General features: G+C 42.8%; 1 protein-coding gene and 1 non-coding gene across 3 annotated transcripts in view; one reads left to right on the plus strand and one right to left on the minus strand.

Moving 5' to 3' along the window:
* Nucleotides 1-1,229: 1,229 nt before the first annotated feature.
* LOC123463014 lies at nucleotides 1,230-1,438 on the minus strand. The gene has a single exon (XR_006638635.1). It is a non-coding gene; the product is annotated as a small nucleolar RNA U3 (small nucleolar RNA).
* Nucleotides 1,439-8,016: 6,578 nt separating this feature from the next.
* Xrn2 (5'-3' exoribonuclease 2) overlaps nucleotides 8,017-13,279 on the plus strand; it is a 78,395-nt gene continuing 73,132 nt past the window's right edge. For both annotated transcript variants that reach the window (XM_004668740.2, XM_045156923.1), the window contains exon 1: nucleotides 8,017-8,195. In XM_004668740.2, the coding sequence (XP_004668797.1) occupies nucleotides 8,121-8,195 (75 nt within the window). In that variant the 5' untranslated portion in view covers nucleotides 8,017-8,120. The remainder of the gene's footprint in view (nucleotides 8,196-13,279) is intronic.

The raw sequence follows: 13,279 nt of genomic DNA on the forward strand, positions 1-13,279 counted from the left end.
GCAGAAGGAGATGGAGGAAGCTTCCATTATAGTGAAGTGTCTAGGGTCAAAAAGAGGAGTATACACTCACAAAGGCAAAACATAAGAACCAAAGATTCCCTTCAAATAAAAGACCAGAGAGAATTAAAAAATAATGAAGCGTTCAGAGATCAAAGAAAAAATCATGCATGTAATCAAAGTGAGCAGTACCCCAAAAACAGGACACAGAAGGCAGGCAGAAAAGTATCTTGGCCTAGAGATGTGGTCTCCCCTTCTCAGCCAGGCTGGGTAGGGAAGAACCAGACTTACATGCATTTTAGTAAGGCAAGATCACAGGGAGAGGAGAGGGTGAGTCCCTTTGGTCAACCTCCTTTCCAAGGATCATACATCCACTTAGGGTGAGCTTTTTTTTTTTAATCCGACTCAGGTGCATAAGGTGTTTTGATTTGTTTGTGGACTCAGAGCCAAGACTTGATTGGCTCATGGGCTCAGGGGGCTGACCCAGAGAGGCCAAGCTGAGGCAGGAACTTCCGGCCGGGGAGCGTTGCTGGCAGCCATCTTGGAGAGGACAGGATAAGACTATTTTCAGTTTTGCTAGGACATAGAGAATGGCATCTCCTTGTTTCCCCTTTGGGCTCCTGCCCCTAAGTGCCTGGTAAAAGCAACCTTACTCCTGTTTCTCATTCAGTAGTGAGTCAAGTGCCTAGACATGGCAGTGTGAATTCCACTCTAGAGAAACCAGAGGCTTCTGCAGATCCTGACAGTGCTAGCAATGCCCATTGTTATAAACCCATGTAGGGAAAAAAGTACAAATCCTTGTAAAAATAGTTTTTAGCTTTTTTTTTTTTTGCATGTGTGTGCTTGTGGTGTGCATGTTGTGCATACACATTCGCATGTGTGGGCACATGTATATTCAGCTGTGAATATACTGTTCATCCATGCAGAGATCAGAGATGGACATTAGGTGTCTTGCTTCTATTACTCTGTACCTTATTTATAGAGGCAGGGTCTCTCCCTTGAACCCAGAGCTCAGCAATTCATCTACTCAGTTGGCCTGGGAGATCACCTAGCTCTACCTCCTGAGCACTAGGATTATGGGCAGGCTGCCATGTCCAACTGGCATTTACACAGGTTCTGGGAATCTGATTGGGATTGTGTGGCATAGGCGGTATCAATGTCTTACAAAGTTAAACTTATTACTACTGTGGAGCCTTTTATTTATTTATTTTTCTTCTTTTTTCCCTTTATATTCCACTCAGACTGTGTTCTCTCCTTCTAACTCTACCAAGGAGAGAAAAGAACGATCAATGGCAATGGGCAGTTGCACAAAATAACACACAGTGCCAGCTTCAAGCTCAGGAGAGAATACTGTGCCTCTTCATGGTTTTGTGTATTCTACACAGTCTGAGAAACCTCTCTAATAAGGAACTATAGAAATGATCCCTGAAAGTATAGTCTTGGAGCCTTTATTTGTAAGTGCTTGCTCCAAAAAACAAAAATGAGTGTAGTTCACACATACAAAAAAAAAAAAAAAAAAAACCCTAGCCGGGCACGCCTTTAATCCCAGCACTCGGGAGGCAGAGGTAGGAGGATCGCCGAGTGTTCGAGGCCACCCTGAGACTACATAGTGAATTCCAGGTCAGCCTGAGCCAGAGTGAGACCCTACCTTGAAAAAAAAACCTAATGCATGCATGTTCACACTATTATTATCCAATTTAGGAGCTAGGGAGAAAGCATTGTGGTTTTGTGAACTCATAAGTAATCTATTCTATTCCTATTTTAATTGACAGACCACAGTTTCTATCACAGGCCAAGACCCTCTTCAGGGAATTTTTTTTAAAGGCAAATTACAGTTGATGTACTTAGTTAAATGACCATCTCATATCTCAGTGATTTCTTTTTTTCCAATCAGGAATTTTAGCCAGGGCAGTCACATTTGTATTCCAAGTCAGCCAACTCTGACCAACCAGTCAGGTCCCTGCTTAAGACACACCTTGACAAGTGGATTAGATGTTCCCATGAAAGGCAGATAAATGTCACTCATGTCACTATAAATAAAAGTCTGGGCTGTCTTATCAGCTTGTAGGGTTGAGGTCTTACCTTCCACACTTCTCAGAGTGCTTTACACTTTATTATCCTTTAAACGAGGTCTTTTCCATTCACTGAGCCACTTCCATTTACACTGCAGAGGGAATTATTACTGTTCAACTCTTTGAAACACCTGGCTTCTGTCAACTTTCTGTCTTCCTTTAAGAGACAATATAACCTGTGTCCTTAAATAAGAATCTGCCATAATTTCCTCAAATGTCATGTTACAGTGTGAAATGGCGAAGGATCCGTCCATGGTCCTGAATCAAGGATTCTTCTACATGCTTCACAAGTGAATTATGCCTTAGCAGGCTTTGATGATTTGGGGTTACAGTTTAGAGCATAGGATTTGTTATTTAATTCCATGTAATAACACATATGAATTTAGTCTGTGGTCCTCACCACATCCTGCTCTTTAAAACTTAGGTATATACATAGGGCCAAACCCACTGAATGTGTCAGCAGTCTGCATATATCTCTACATATAGAGCATTGCTTCCCAAAGCATGTAGGGGTCACAAGCCCATTAGGCACTCTGTGAAAAAAGGATTCTCACACAGAAATTCAGAGATTGGTTAACCAAGAAGGCTCTAAGTTAGCTATAGCAATAGTCTTCTTAGCTCAGAATTCCCACTTACATGACAACAGAATCATTCTCACACATTTTGTATTACATTACTCATTTTTACATTTTTACATTTTTTTGTGTCTAAGGATGTTATATGTTTTTAGTTGGCTTAAGGGTGTGAACATAGTAACACTCTGGCTATATTTATCAATGTATACTCGCTGAAACTTTAACGTGTATCTCTCAAATAAAAAATATCTTTTTAGGCTCTTGTACAGATCCACTGCTCTGGTGAAGTCAAGAGACCGAGCTTAAGCCCGAAATAAAGCTCCTTGCCCTTGCAAAAAAAATATATTTTTAAAATAAAAGCTAGAGAGATGGTTTAGTGGTTAAGGCACTTGCCTGCAAAGCCTAAGCACCCTTATTCGAATCTCCGGATTTCAAGTAAGCCAGATGCACAAAGGTGAGGCAAGTTCAGGGTCACACATGCCCATGAGGTGGTGCAAGCATCTGGAGTTCGACTGAAGTGGCTGAGGCCCTGATGCACCAATTCTCTCATGTGCATGCTCTAATATTTTTTTTTAAATTTCAAATGTATCTTTTAGTTAGCTACATTCCTGCATCACACTTCTGTGCCTGTATTTCTGAGCCTGCAGTAAGTGAGCTATGTATTTAAAGTAATAATTACCTGAGAAATCTGTTGGGAATTTTATATTTTTTAAACTTTTAATTGGGTGACCTGGAACTCTGTAGCTCAGGCTGTCCTTGGATTCATGGTGATCCTCCTGCCTTAGCCTCCCAAGTAATGGGGTTAAAGGCATGAGCCACCAGGCCTAGCTTGAAACATATATTTTATAAAGACAAAGTACTGTCACTAAAAATGTGATGAAGTGGGCTGGAGAGATGATTTGTTGGTTAAGGTGCCTGTCTACAAAGCCTAACAACCCAGGTTTAATTCCCCAATACCCATGTAAGGCCAGAGGCCCAAAGTGGTGCATACATGTGGAATTCATTTGCAGCAGCTAGAGGTGCCTGTTCTCTCTTACTCTCCTTGGAAAGAAGTTGAAAAACAAAAACAAAAAACCATCTGGTTTCTAAGTCTGCAGAAGTCTAAATTCTGATTCAGTATCTCTGGGAATTTCCAACACTCACTCATCACCTCTTCTGCTTATTGAGCTCTGCTATGTCCTGTGGGTCTAGACCACAGTGACCCCAATATAAGATTCATTCTCTTCTTCCAGTTCTACAAGAAATAGCCTTCCATGCTCCATATCCTTTCTATCTTTTTATTTTTTGACTATTTTTATATTTTATTTATTTATTTGAGAGAAAGAAGCAAGTACAGATAGAAAATGGGCATGCCAGAGCCTCCAGCCACTGCAAACAAATACCAGCTGCATGTGCCACTTTGTGCATCTGGCTTACATGGGTACTGGGGAATCAAACCTGGGTCCTTAGGCTTTGCAGGCAAGTGCCTTAACCACTAAGCCATCTCTCCAGGCCCTTTCTATCTTTTTGAAAAATGCATTTATTTATGTGTGTATGTGTATGGACCCTCCAGATCCTCTTGCCCCTACAAATAAGCCCCAGATGCTTGCACCACTTTTTGCATCTGGTTTATGTGGGTGGCTTGGCAACTGAACCAGCCTGATAGGCTTTGCAAGCTCCTTTACCCTCTAAGCCATCTTTGTAGTCCCCTCTTTTTTGTCTTTCACCTTTTTTGTTAAGAATGTGAAAAACTCCAATTTTTCATACATGAATGGTTTGAAAAGTTTTATTAACTTCAGCAAGTATAGGAAATAGAAAAATGAATTTTACAGAAGGTCACAGAAATTTCCAATTTCCACTAACAAATGTTCTACTTCAATGGCGAAGCAATGATAATGCTATGGATACTCCACAATCAATGTGCTGCAATAGAAAACAGTCAGTCATGAAAATGTTACATTATTTCAGTATATTTCCTTTAAAATTTCAAATTTAAAAATCTCCAATTTTCTTTCTTTTTTATTAAATAGGCACAAGGGTTCTTATTTTAATATTTTATTTATTTGAAAGAGTTGAGAGAGAGAGAAGGGGGGGGGATGGGTGCACCAGAGCCTCTAGTCACTGAAAATGAACTCCAGATGTGTGCATCCTCTTTTGCATCTGGTAATGTGGGTCCTTTGGCTTTGCAGGCAAACACCTTAACCTCTAAGCCATCCCTCCAGCCCAAACCTCCAATTTTCATACAACTTCTATGCAAACCAATTTCATCACACGGTTTAATGGGCTGTTACTGGTTTAAGATGCTTCCTAAGAGACAACTGATCTCAAATTAGCCTAATGTGAAGTGTGTGTGTGTGCACGCCAAAGGACAAGCTTGTCAACTAAACTGTAAAGAGAGGGGTTTAGTGGGCCATAAAACTTCTTGAAACCAGGTACTTAAGGTTCCCATTATAGATTGGCACGAAGCTTCCTTTTTCTTTTTCTTTTTTTTTTAAAAAAAGCTTTTATATTTATTTGACAGAGAGAGAGAGAGAGAGAGAGGGAGGGAGGGAGGGAGGGAGAGAGAGAGAGAGAGAGAGAGAGAGAGAGAGAGAGAGGGAGAGAATGGTATACCAGGACCTCTAGCCACTGCAAACTCCAGACACATGTGTCACCTTGTGCATCTGGCTTATGTGGGTCCTGGGGAATCAAACCTGAGTCCATTGGTTTTGCAGGCAAATGCCTGAACTGCTAAGCCTTCCCTCCAGCCCATTCCTTTTTCTTTTTTTTTTTAAGCATTATTTATTTATTTATGGGTGGGGGAAAGAGGAAGGGAGGGAGGGACAGAGGGAGGAAGAGAGAGAGAGAGAATGGGAAACAGAGAGGAGAAATTAGGGCTTCTTGCCACTGCAAATGAACTCCAGATGCATGTACTATTTTATACACCTGGATTTACATGGGCCCTGGAGAATTGAACCTAGGCTGGCAGGCTTTGTAAGCAAGCACTTTTAACTGCTAAGCCATCCTTCAACTTTTTTTTTTTCTTTGTTGAAGAAAAAGGGGTATCTTTATGTAACCCAGACTGGCCTCCACTTTCATCTCCCTAGTGCTGGGGTCACAAGCATGTGCCTGCCACTTTGCCAGGAGGGAGTTTCAGTTCTTATAAAGCTCTGATTTTCTTTTCTTTTTGTTTAATTTTTTTGTTTATTTTTAGTCATTTACTTGAGAGTGACAGAGAAAGAAAGAGGGAGGCAGGGAGGGAGGGAGGGAGGTGGGGAGGGAGATAGAGAATGGGCACACCAGGGCCTCCAGCCACTAAAAATGCAACTCCACATGCATGCACCACCTTGTGCATCTGGTTTACGTGGGTCCTGGGGAATTGAAGCTCAAACCGAGGTTCTTAGGCTTCATGGGCAAGCACTTAACCGCTAAGCCATCTCTCCAGCCCACAGCTCTGATTTTCTGAAAGTGGTTGTCTTACATCCTTTATGGTTCAAAGTTCAAAATGTCTGTTAAGGACTCTCCACAGCTCAGCTTGGTCTGTTTCCTGTTCCTTCCTCTCTGTGTGTTCTCATAAGAACATAGTAAATCCCAGTGAAACCAAGTACTTGAGGAGCAGGGGCCATTTCCAAGTATAATGAGCGATTTCATCATAAACATAATACTATGGTATAGTTTTGACTATCCAGTTTAATTTTTCCTGGGGTGGGGGTTTGAGGTAAGACTTCACTCTAGCCCAGCCTGACCTTTAACTCACACTGTAGTCCCAGGCTAGCCTCAACCTCACAGTGATCTTCCTCTTACCTTTGCCTCTAGTGTGCTGGGATTAAAGGCCTGTGTCACCACACCTGGCTAGTTTTGACTATCTTTATTATTATTATTATTAACAACATATTTCATATGGATACCTCATGTGTTGGTACCCTTTTCTTTCCCTGTCTCTGCTTCCATTCTGTTGGGATACTCCTCAGTGGGGTTGCAGGTATTCCCTATGGGGTTGTGATTTATGCGTTGTGGGAGCAAGTTTTGGCCATCTTTAAGGAAAATACCAGTTAACATTTATGTAAGTTCCTCAGCAGCAATTTAAACCAAGTATCACCAGACTACAGAGGAGCGGGCACCATGCATTGCCAGATAGCCGCCCAGAGGAACACTTTCACAGAGGCCTCTTGAAGTGAGCCATTGGGATTGAGTGTGGTTTGTCAGGCCCAGAGGGATTCAGGAGAGAGACTTCAGGCTGGAGCAAATGGACATAAATAAGTTCCCTTCCAGGCCTCTCCTTCCATATGCTGGGGGAAAACAATGTATTTGAAGCCATCAGAAAACAAGGATCAAATATCATATGTGAGGACGGGATTAAATGATCTTTGCCTGAAGTGAAACACAAGCTGTGTGAATAAACAGGAGACTGAACCCTTTTACAACCTGACTGTTAGATGTTACACAAGGCTTACATAGTGGATTCCAGCTTAAGGAAGGTGGCCTTGCTGTGCTGCTTTGTTACAGGAAACAATTACTGCCTCAAAGCCAAGCTCTTGCTGCACACGTACAAACACCCCTCATAAAAACACACAGTTTCTACTTTCTTGCCTGCTTCACCAGTGAATAAACTTTCGATTATCTTTTTGTTAATTCTTTCGCCAACTAACCATGTTACCGGTTAACACGACACTAACGGTACCCTCAGAGGGCTCAAACGATACTTAAATCAGATCATCCCTTAGTCAATGCACATTCTAGGCACTCAAGCGTGGTAAAACAAGCCAGGTGTGGTGGTGTTTACCTTTAATCCCAGCAAGGGGTAGAGATATCACCATGAGTTCGAGGCCACCCTGGGATTACATAGCCTTGGCTAGAGTGAGACCCTACCTCAAAAAGCTTAAAAAAAAAAAAAAAGGTGGTAAGACAATTTTTTTTATACACGCGTGTGGCTGAAAAGTTGGATTAGATTTTAAATGCTGGCTAGATTCTACAACGATGTAAGTGGTTTATTTATGCAAAGCTGCCTTTAAAAAAAATTGTTACATGCCTTTTCATAGTACTAAGCACTGTGGCATCAAAGTGAGAGAAACCAGGAAATGTAAACGAGAGAATTTAGATGTTTCCTTGCGGCCCAAGATTGAGATGAGAAAGAAAGGTAAAACAGGGCACGAAAGACCATACAGGCCAGGACGAAGTGTCCCCTGGCCTGCTGGTCCAGCCGAGGTCCGTGAAGTAATAGCCGGGGACAGAAGCCGCCCCTCACCCGCAGCCGCAGATCTCACAACCCGGCCCGGGGGGTGGGGGGAACGCCGAGTGACAACCATCCCAGACAGGCAATCACCTAAGCCACCTCCGCGCCCTAGACCCCAGCTGAGCCCGCTTCCCGTCTTTCCCCGCGGCGGAGCGTTGCGTCACTTCCGGCTGCCGGCCGCACGTGGGAGGAAGTGCCGGTGCCCGCGGCCGCCGCTCTTGCCTGTCTCTGTGGTTACTCTCCCGCCGGCCGGCCGCTGCCCTCCCCCCAGGCCGCGCTGCCGCAATGGGAGTCCCGGCGTTCTTCCGCTGGCTCAGCCGCAAGTACCCGTCCATCATTGTCAACTGCGTGGAAGAGAAGGTGAGGAGGCGCGGGGGCTGCGTGAGGCGGGAGCCGGAGCCCGCGCGTCGTGTCTCGGCTAGGCCGCGGTCCTAGCGTCCCGGCCCCTGGCCCCGGGCAGCCTCGCGGCCGGCCGCGGGCCAACACGCGGCGCAACGCGGGTTCGGAGATTTGCGTGGCTGAGAGCAGTCTGGGCGGGGCGAAAGCCGGGGGGGGGGGATCGGAACCCGCGGCGGGCAGCTCCTCCCCTGCCGGCTTTTCCCGGCAACGGAAGGCTCCGCCTGCGGCTTTGTTTCCTCTTGGCACTGTTGACTTCCCGGCTGGGCAGGTGTTGGAGAGGAGGGTTGGGAACCGGAGAAGGTGGTTGAGCCCCACTTGCCTGGTCGTTTGAATTAGGTGGCTAGGTATGCGCCCATGCCCATCCTAGCTTTTAACCGTGTATTCCTGGCGGAGGGCTCTCATTGTTTACTATCCTAGTAAAGTCATGTGCTGCTGTAAGCCATAAGCGGAAAAGCAGCAGATTAGAAAGGTCTAGACCAGAGGACAAAGTAGTGTGGTCTGTCTGAGAAGTGACCTCCCTCTCCGCTATGTTCCGACTGTTTATTATTTTCAAGATGATTACATGCACGTCAACACTGTACTTTTGTTGGTTGTTAATATATAGATAGATTCTTAGCTGTTGGTGAGTTTCATTTTCGCTCCCGGAGTTCTGTCGGAGTTCAACTTTGTAGTGTTCATTAGAATTTCTGGATTGGGAAGGTTCGGGGCACATGTTCCATCCCCTTCTTGGGTTTAGAAGTTAGTGTAACACCTGCTTGTCACTAGGAATTTAGCAAATTTTACTCAGATTAATATCTAGGGCTTAAAAAAACGAGCTCTTAACCCAAGAGAGATCAAAAGCTTTCTTCTGTCAATATTTTGCTTTTCCCAAAACTGAAATTGCTTAGCTGAAAGCAAAAAGCACCTGTCTCTTCCCGGTTTTCCAGAGAGAGCCCCCTTTAACTGTTTTGGTTCTATCTTTTAGCAACTTTTTTTTTTAATGAGAAAATTGGCGCCCCAGGACCTCCAGCCAGTGCAGACCTTGTGCATCTGGCTTACGTGGGTACTGGGAAGTAGAACCTGGGTCTTTAGGCTTTGCAGGCAAGGGCCTTAACTGTTAAGCCATCTCCCCAGCCTCTGGTTAGGTCTCTTAGGTGTTGCTCTTAAACTTGGCTAATTAATCGGTTTTACGTCTGTCTAATCAGTTCCATAATCGGAGAGGATTTAGACGCTTACTCAGTTTCCTCCCACATCTTAATATAGATCACTGTCTCTAATTAATAAACTTTTAGCTTCAAGTAATTCCTTTTAAAAAAGAATTCCATCACCAGTGTCTTTTGACTTATTAGTTTCTACATTTTCTGCTGCCCTTACCCTTCATGCCAAGTTTGTCAGCTTTATGTATTTGCAAGGAGAGAGAGAGAATGGGCATGCCAGGGTCTCCACTGCATCTGGCTTTACATGGGTACTGGGAACTTGAACTTGTGTGGTTAGGCTTTGTAGACAAGTGCCTTAAACACTGAACCATCTCTCCAGCCCCCCCCTCCCCGGTTCATTTTAATAATTTTTTTGCATATATTCATTGTACAAAATAATGAGTTTCATTATGACTTTTTAATTTTTTTGTTTATTTATTTACTTGAGAGCGACGGGGTGGGGAGGAGGGGATGAATATGGGCACACCAGGGCCTCCGCCACTGCAAAGGAACTCCAGATGCATTTGCCACCTTGTGCATCTAGCTTACCTGGCACCTGAGGAATCGAGCCTCGAACTGGGGTCCTTAGGCTTCACAGGCAAGCGCTTAACCGCTAAGCCATCTCTCCAGCCCCCTCATTCATGACTTTTTTTTTGAAGCAGGGTCTCTCTGTAAACCAGGCTGATCTGGAACTCACTCTTAAGCCCAAGATGGCCTTGAATTCCTACCTCAGCCTCCTATGTGCTGGGCCTAAAGGCATGTGCCATTATTCCCAGCCTCTTAATAACATTTTCTTTCCTGTATGTGTTTTCACGTCAAAAGTCTGAACTCCACACATGAGCTAAAACATGCTATATTTGTCTTATCTTTGCTGAATTTGCTTAACAGGATGATCTCCAATGTTGTCTGTCTTGTCTTGTCTTTTCTTTTTTTCCAGGTAGGATCTCTAGCCCAGCTGACCTGGAATTCACTGTGTAGTCTTAGAGTATCTTTAACTCCTGGTCATCCTCCTACCTCTGCCTCCAGAGTGCTGGTATTAAAGGCATGAGCTACCATGCCTGGCCACATTTTTTAAATTCATTCATCTTTTGATAGACACCTAGGCTAATTTTCATAACTTGGTTATTGTGAACAGTGCTTCCATAAATGTACATGTGCAGGTTGTATGCTGATTTGGGATTCCTTCAGGCATATACTCAGGAGTGGTGTAATTGTTGGGTGGCCAATAGTAGTTCTGTCTTTGGTTTATTGAGGAACCTTCATGTGATTTCCATAGTAGCTGTACACATTTACTTGCCCACTAGCAGTGGATAAATGTTCCCCGACTCCCCTGTATCTCTCCATGATTTCTTGATGATAGCCATTCCGACTGGGGACATTTGCATTTCCCTGATGGCCCTGGATGGCTAACGTTGTACATGTTTATTGGCCACTTGTGCTTCATCTTTTATGAACTGACAGTTCCTTTGCCCGTTTATTGATTAGACTATTTGTGATTTTTTTGTTTAGCTTTTTTAAAACATTCTTTGTATATTCTAGTATTAATGTACTATTAAGCGAATAACTTGTAACTTTTCTCCCTTTCTGTAGTTGTCTCTTCACGTGTGTCCTTTGTTGTGCAGAAGCTCTGGAGCCCTTTTCAGAAAGGCCTGCTTGGGCCTGTATTTTAAAATATTTCCTCATGTTTTCTCTTAATTTCCTAGTTTCAGGTCATGTACTTAGGTCTTTGATCCATTTTAATTTTATTTTTGTATGGGTGAAAATAGGGATTTAGTTGTACTCTTCTACATGTAGATTTCAGTTTTCCCAGTATCTTTTGAAGATGTCTTTCTCCAATATGTTGTGACACTTGTTGAAATTCAGATGATTGTAGCTGGGTGGGTTTATTTTGGATATTCTCTTCCATTGGTTTATATTGTCTATGTTGGTACCAATAGCCATGATGATGATGTTACTGTGGCTCAGTAATATAATTTGAAATTTGATATTTTAATATCTTCAGCATTATACTTCTTGCTCAGTATTGCTTTGGCTCTTTGTGCTTCTGTATGTATTATAAGATTTTTTAAAATGTTTCTGTGACAAATGTCATTGGAATTTTGATGGGAATTATATCAAATCTGTACATTGTTTGTGGCATTAAAGCCATTTTCACAATATTAGTTCTATTGATCCAGAAGCATGGGATGCCTTTGCATCTTGTGTCTTCTGACGCATTCTATCTTTTCTTAGATACGGTCTTTCATTAACCTGGTACTTGTCTGATTAGACTAAACTGGCTGATCAGTGAGTCCCAGGAATCCACCTGTCTCTGTTTCTCTGTCCCTGGGATTACAAGCAAGCATCTCAACACCAGGCTTTTTTACATGGGTTCTGGGAATCAAATGCAGAATAAGCCCTTTACTGGCTGGGCTCCTCAAACAACTAACTGAATTATCTCTCCAGCTTCTTTTAAAGTTTTCATTGTGAGGTCTTTTACAATGACTTGTTTGGGTTTAGGCTAGTTCACTTTTTTTTTGAGGTAGGGTTTCACTCTAGCTCAGGGTGGCCTCAAACTCATGGTGATCCTCCTACCTCTGCCTCCCGAGTGCTGGGATTAAGGGCGTGCACCACCATGCCAGGCTGTTATTCACTTACTTTTTTTTTTGCTTTGTTTTTCGAAGTAGGGTCTCACTCTAGCCCAGGCTGACCTGGAATTCACTATGGAGTCTCAGGGTGGCCTCAAACTCGGGGCAGTCCTACCTCTGCCTCCCGAGAGCTGGGATTAAAGGCATGCACCACCACACCCAGCTATTCACTTATTTTTGAGGCTGCTGTGAATGAGATTGTTTTCCTAGTTTTTTTTAACACATTTGGTATTAGTATATAGAAATTGTAGATTTTTTTGTTTTGTTACATTTTTTGAGGTAGGGTATCATTCTAGCTCAGGCTGACCTAGAATTCACTGTGTAGTGTCAGGGTAACCTCGAACTCACACCATCCTACTTCTGCCTCCCGAGTGAGTGCTGGGATTAAAGGTGTGTGCTACCACACCTTGGACATTCATAAATTAAATAGAATCTTTACAGAAAACTACCTGCTACAATAATAAATGGATTTATAAAACTATCTACAAACAATAAACCAGGTAACATCAGTATTTAAAAACAAAACTTACAGCAATATATGCATAATGTTTTCCAGCTAACTGTTAAACTCTTATCCAATAAGAGTTGATTTATATGGAGTGTACTGATTTTTCTTAATGATTTTCTTAATGTTGATTTGTGTGTGTGTGTGTGTGTGTGTCCTGCTACTTTGTTGAAAGTCTTTATCAGACCTAAAGTTTTCTGGTGGAGTCAGGGTCTTTTAAGTCTAGGTTCATATAATATCTCTAAATGGGAATAGTTTGATTTCATATATTTTCTATTTATATCGGTAGTGTATGTATTGCATGCTAAAAAATGCCTTCTAGATATTATTCTAATCTGAGTGCCACAATTATGGATGTTTTCATTTCTTGTGGGTATATACCTAAGAGTAGAAGTCCTGGGTCATAGATGACTGGTGTCTTAACCATTTGAGTAACTTCAGATTTTTTTTTTCCCAAAGCACAGCACCATTTTACACTGCCACTGACTGTGTGAGAGTTCCAAATTTCCAATTTTACTGTGTACTATTATGGTTAAACAGAACATGGTACATAAGTTACATGAGGTGGATTCATTATTTATGGACAGATAGTGAGGGATATAAGACTAGGATTCATTGGGAGCTAGTCTCCTAATCAGAAAAACCAGGGAAAATGGAGTTTAAGCTGCATATACTCCACCAACAGTGCAGCTGAGGGACGCCAAATGGCATCCTGGTTGGATACCTCAATGGCAATGG

This window comes from Jaculus jaculus, chromosome 8, assembly GCF_020740685.1.
Source record: "Jaculus jaculus isolate mJacJac1 chromosome 8, mJacJac1.mat.Y.cur, whole genome shotgun sequence".
In the NCBI taxonomy this organism is placed as follows: Eukaryota; Metazoa; Chordata; class Mammalia; order Rodentia; family Dipodidae; genus Jaculus; species Jaculus jaculus.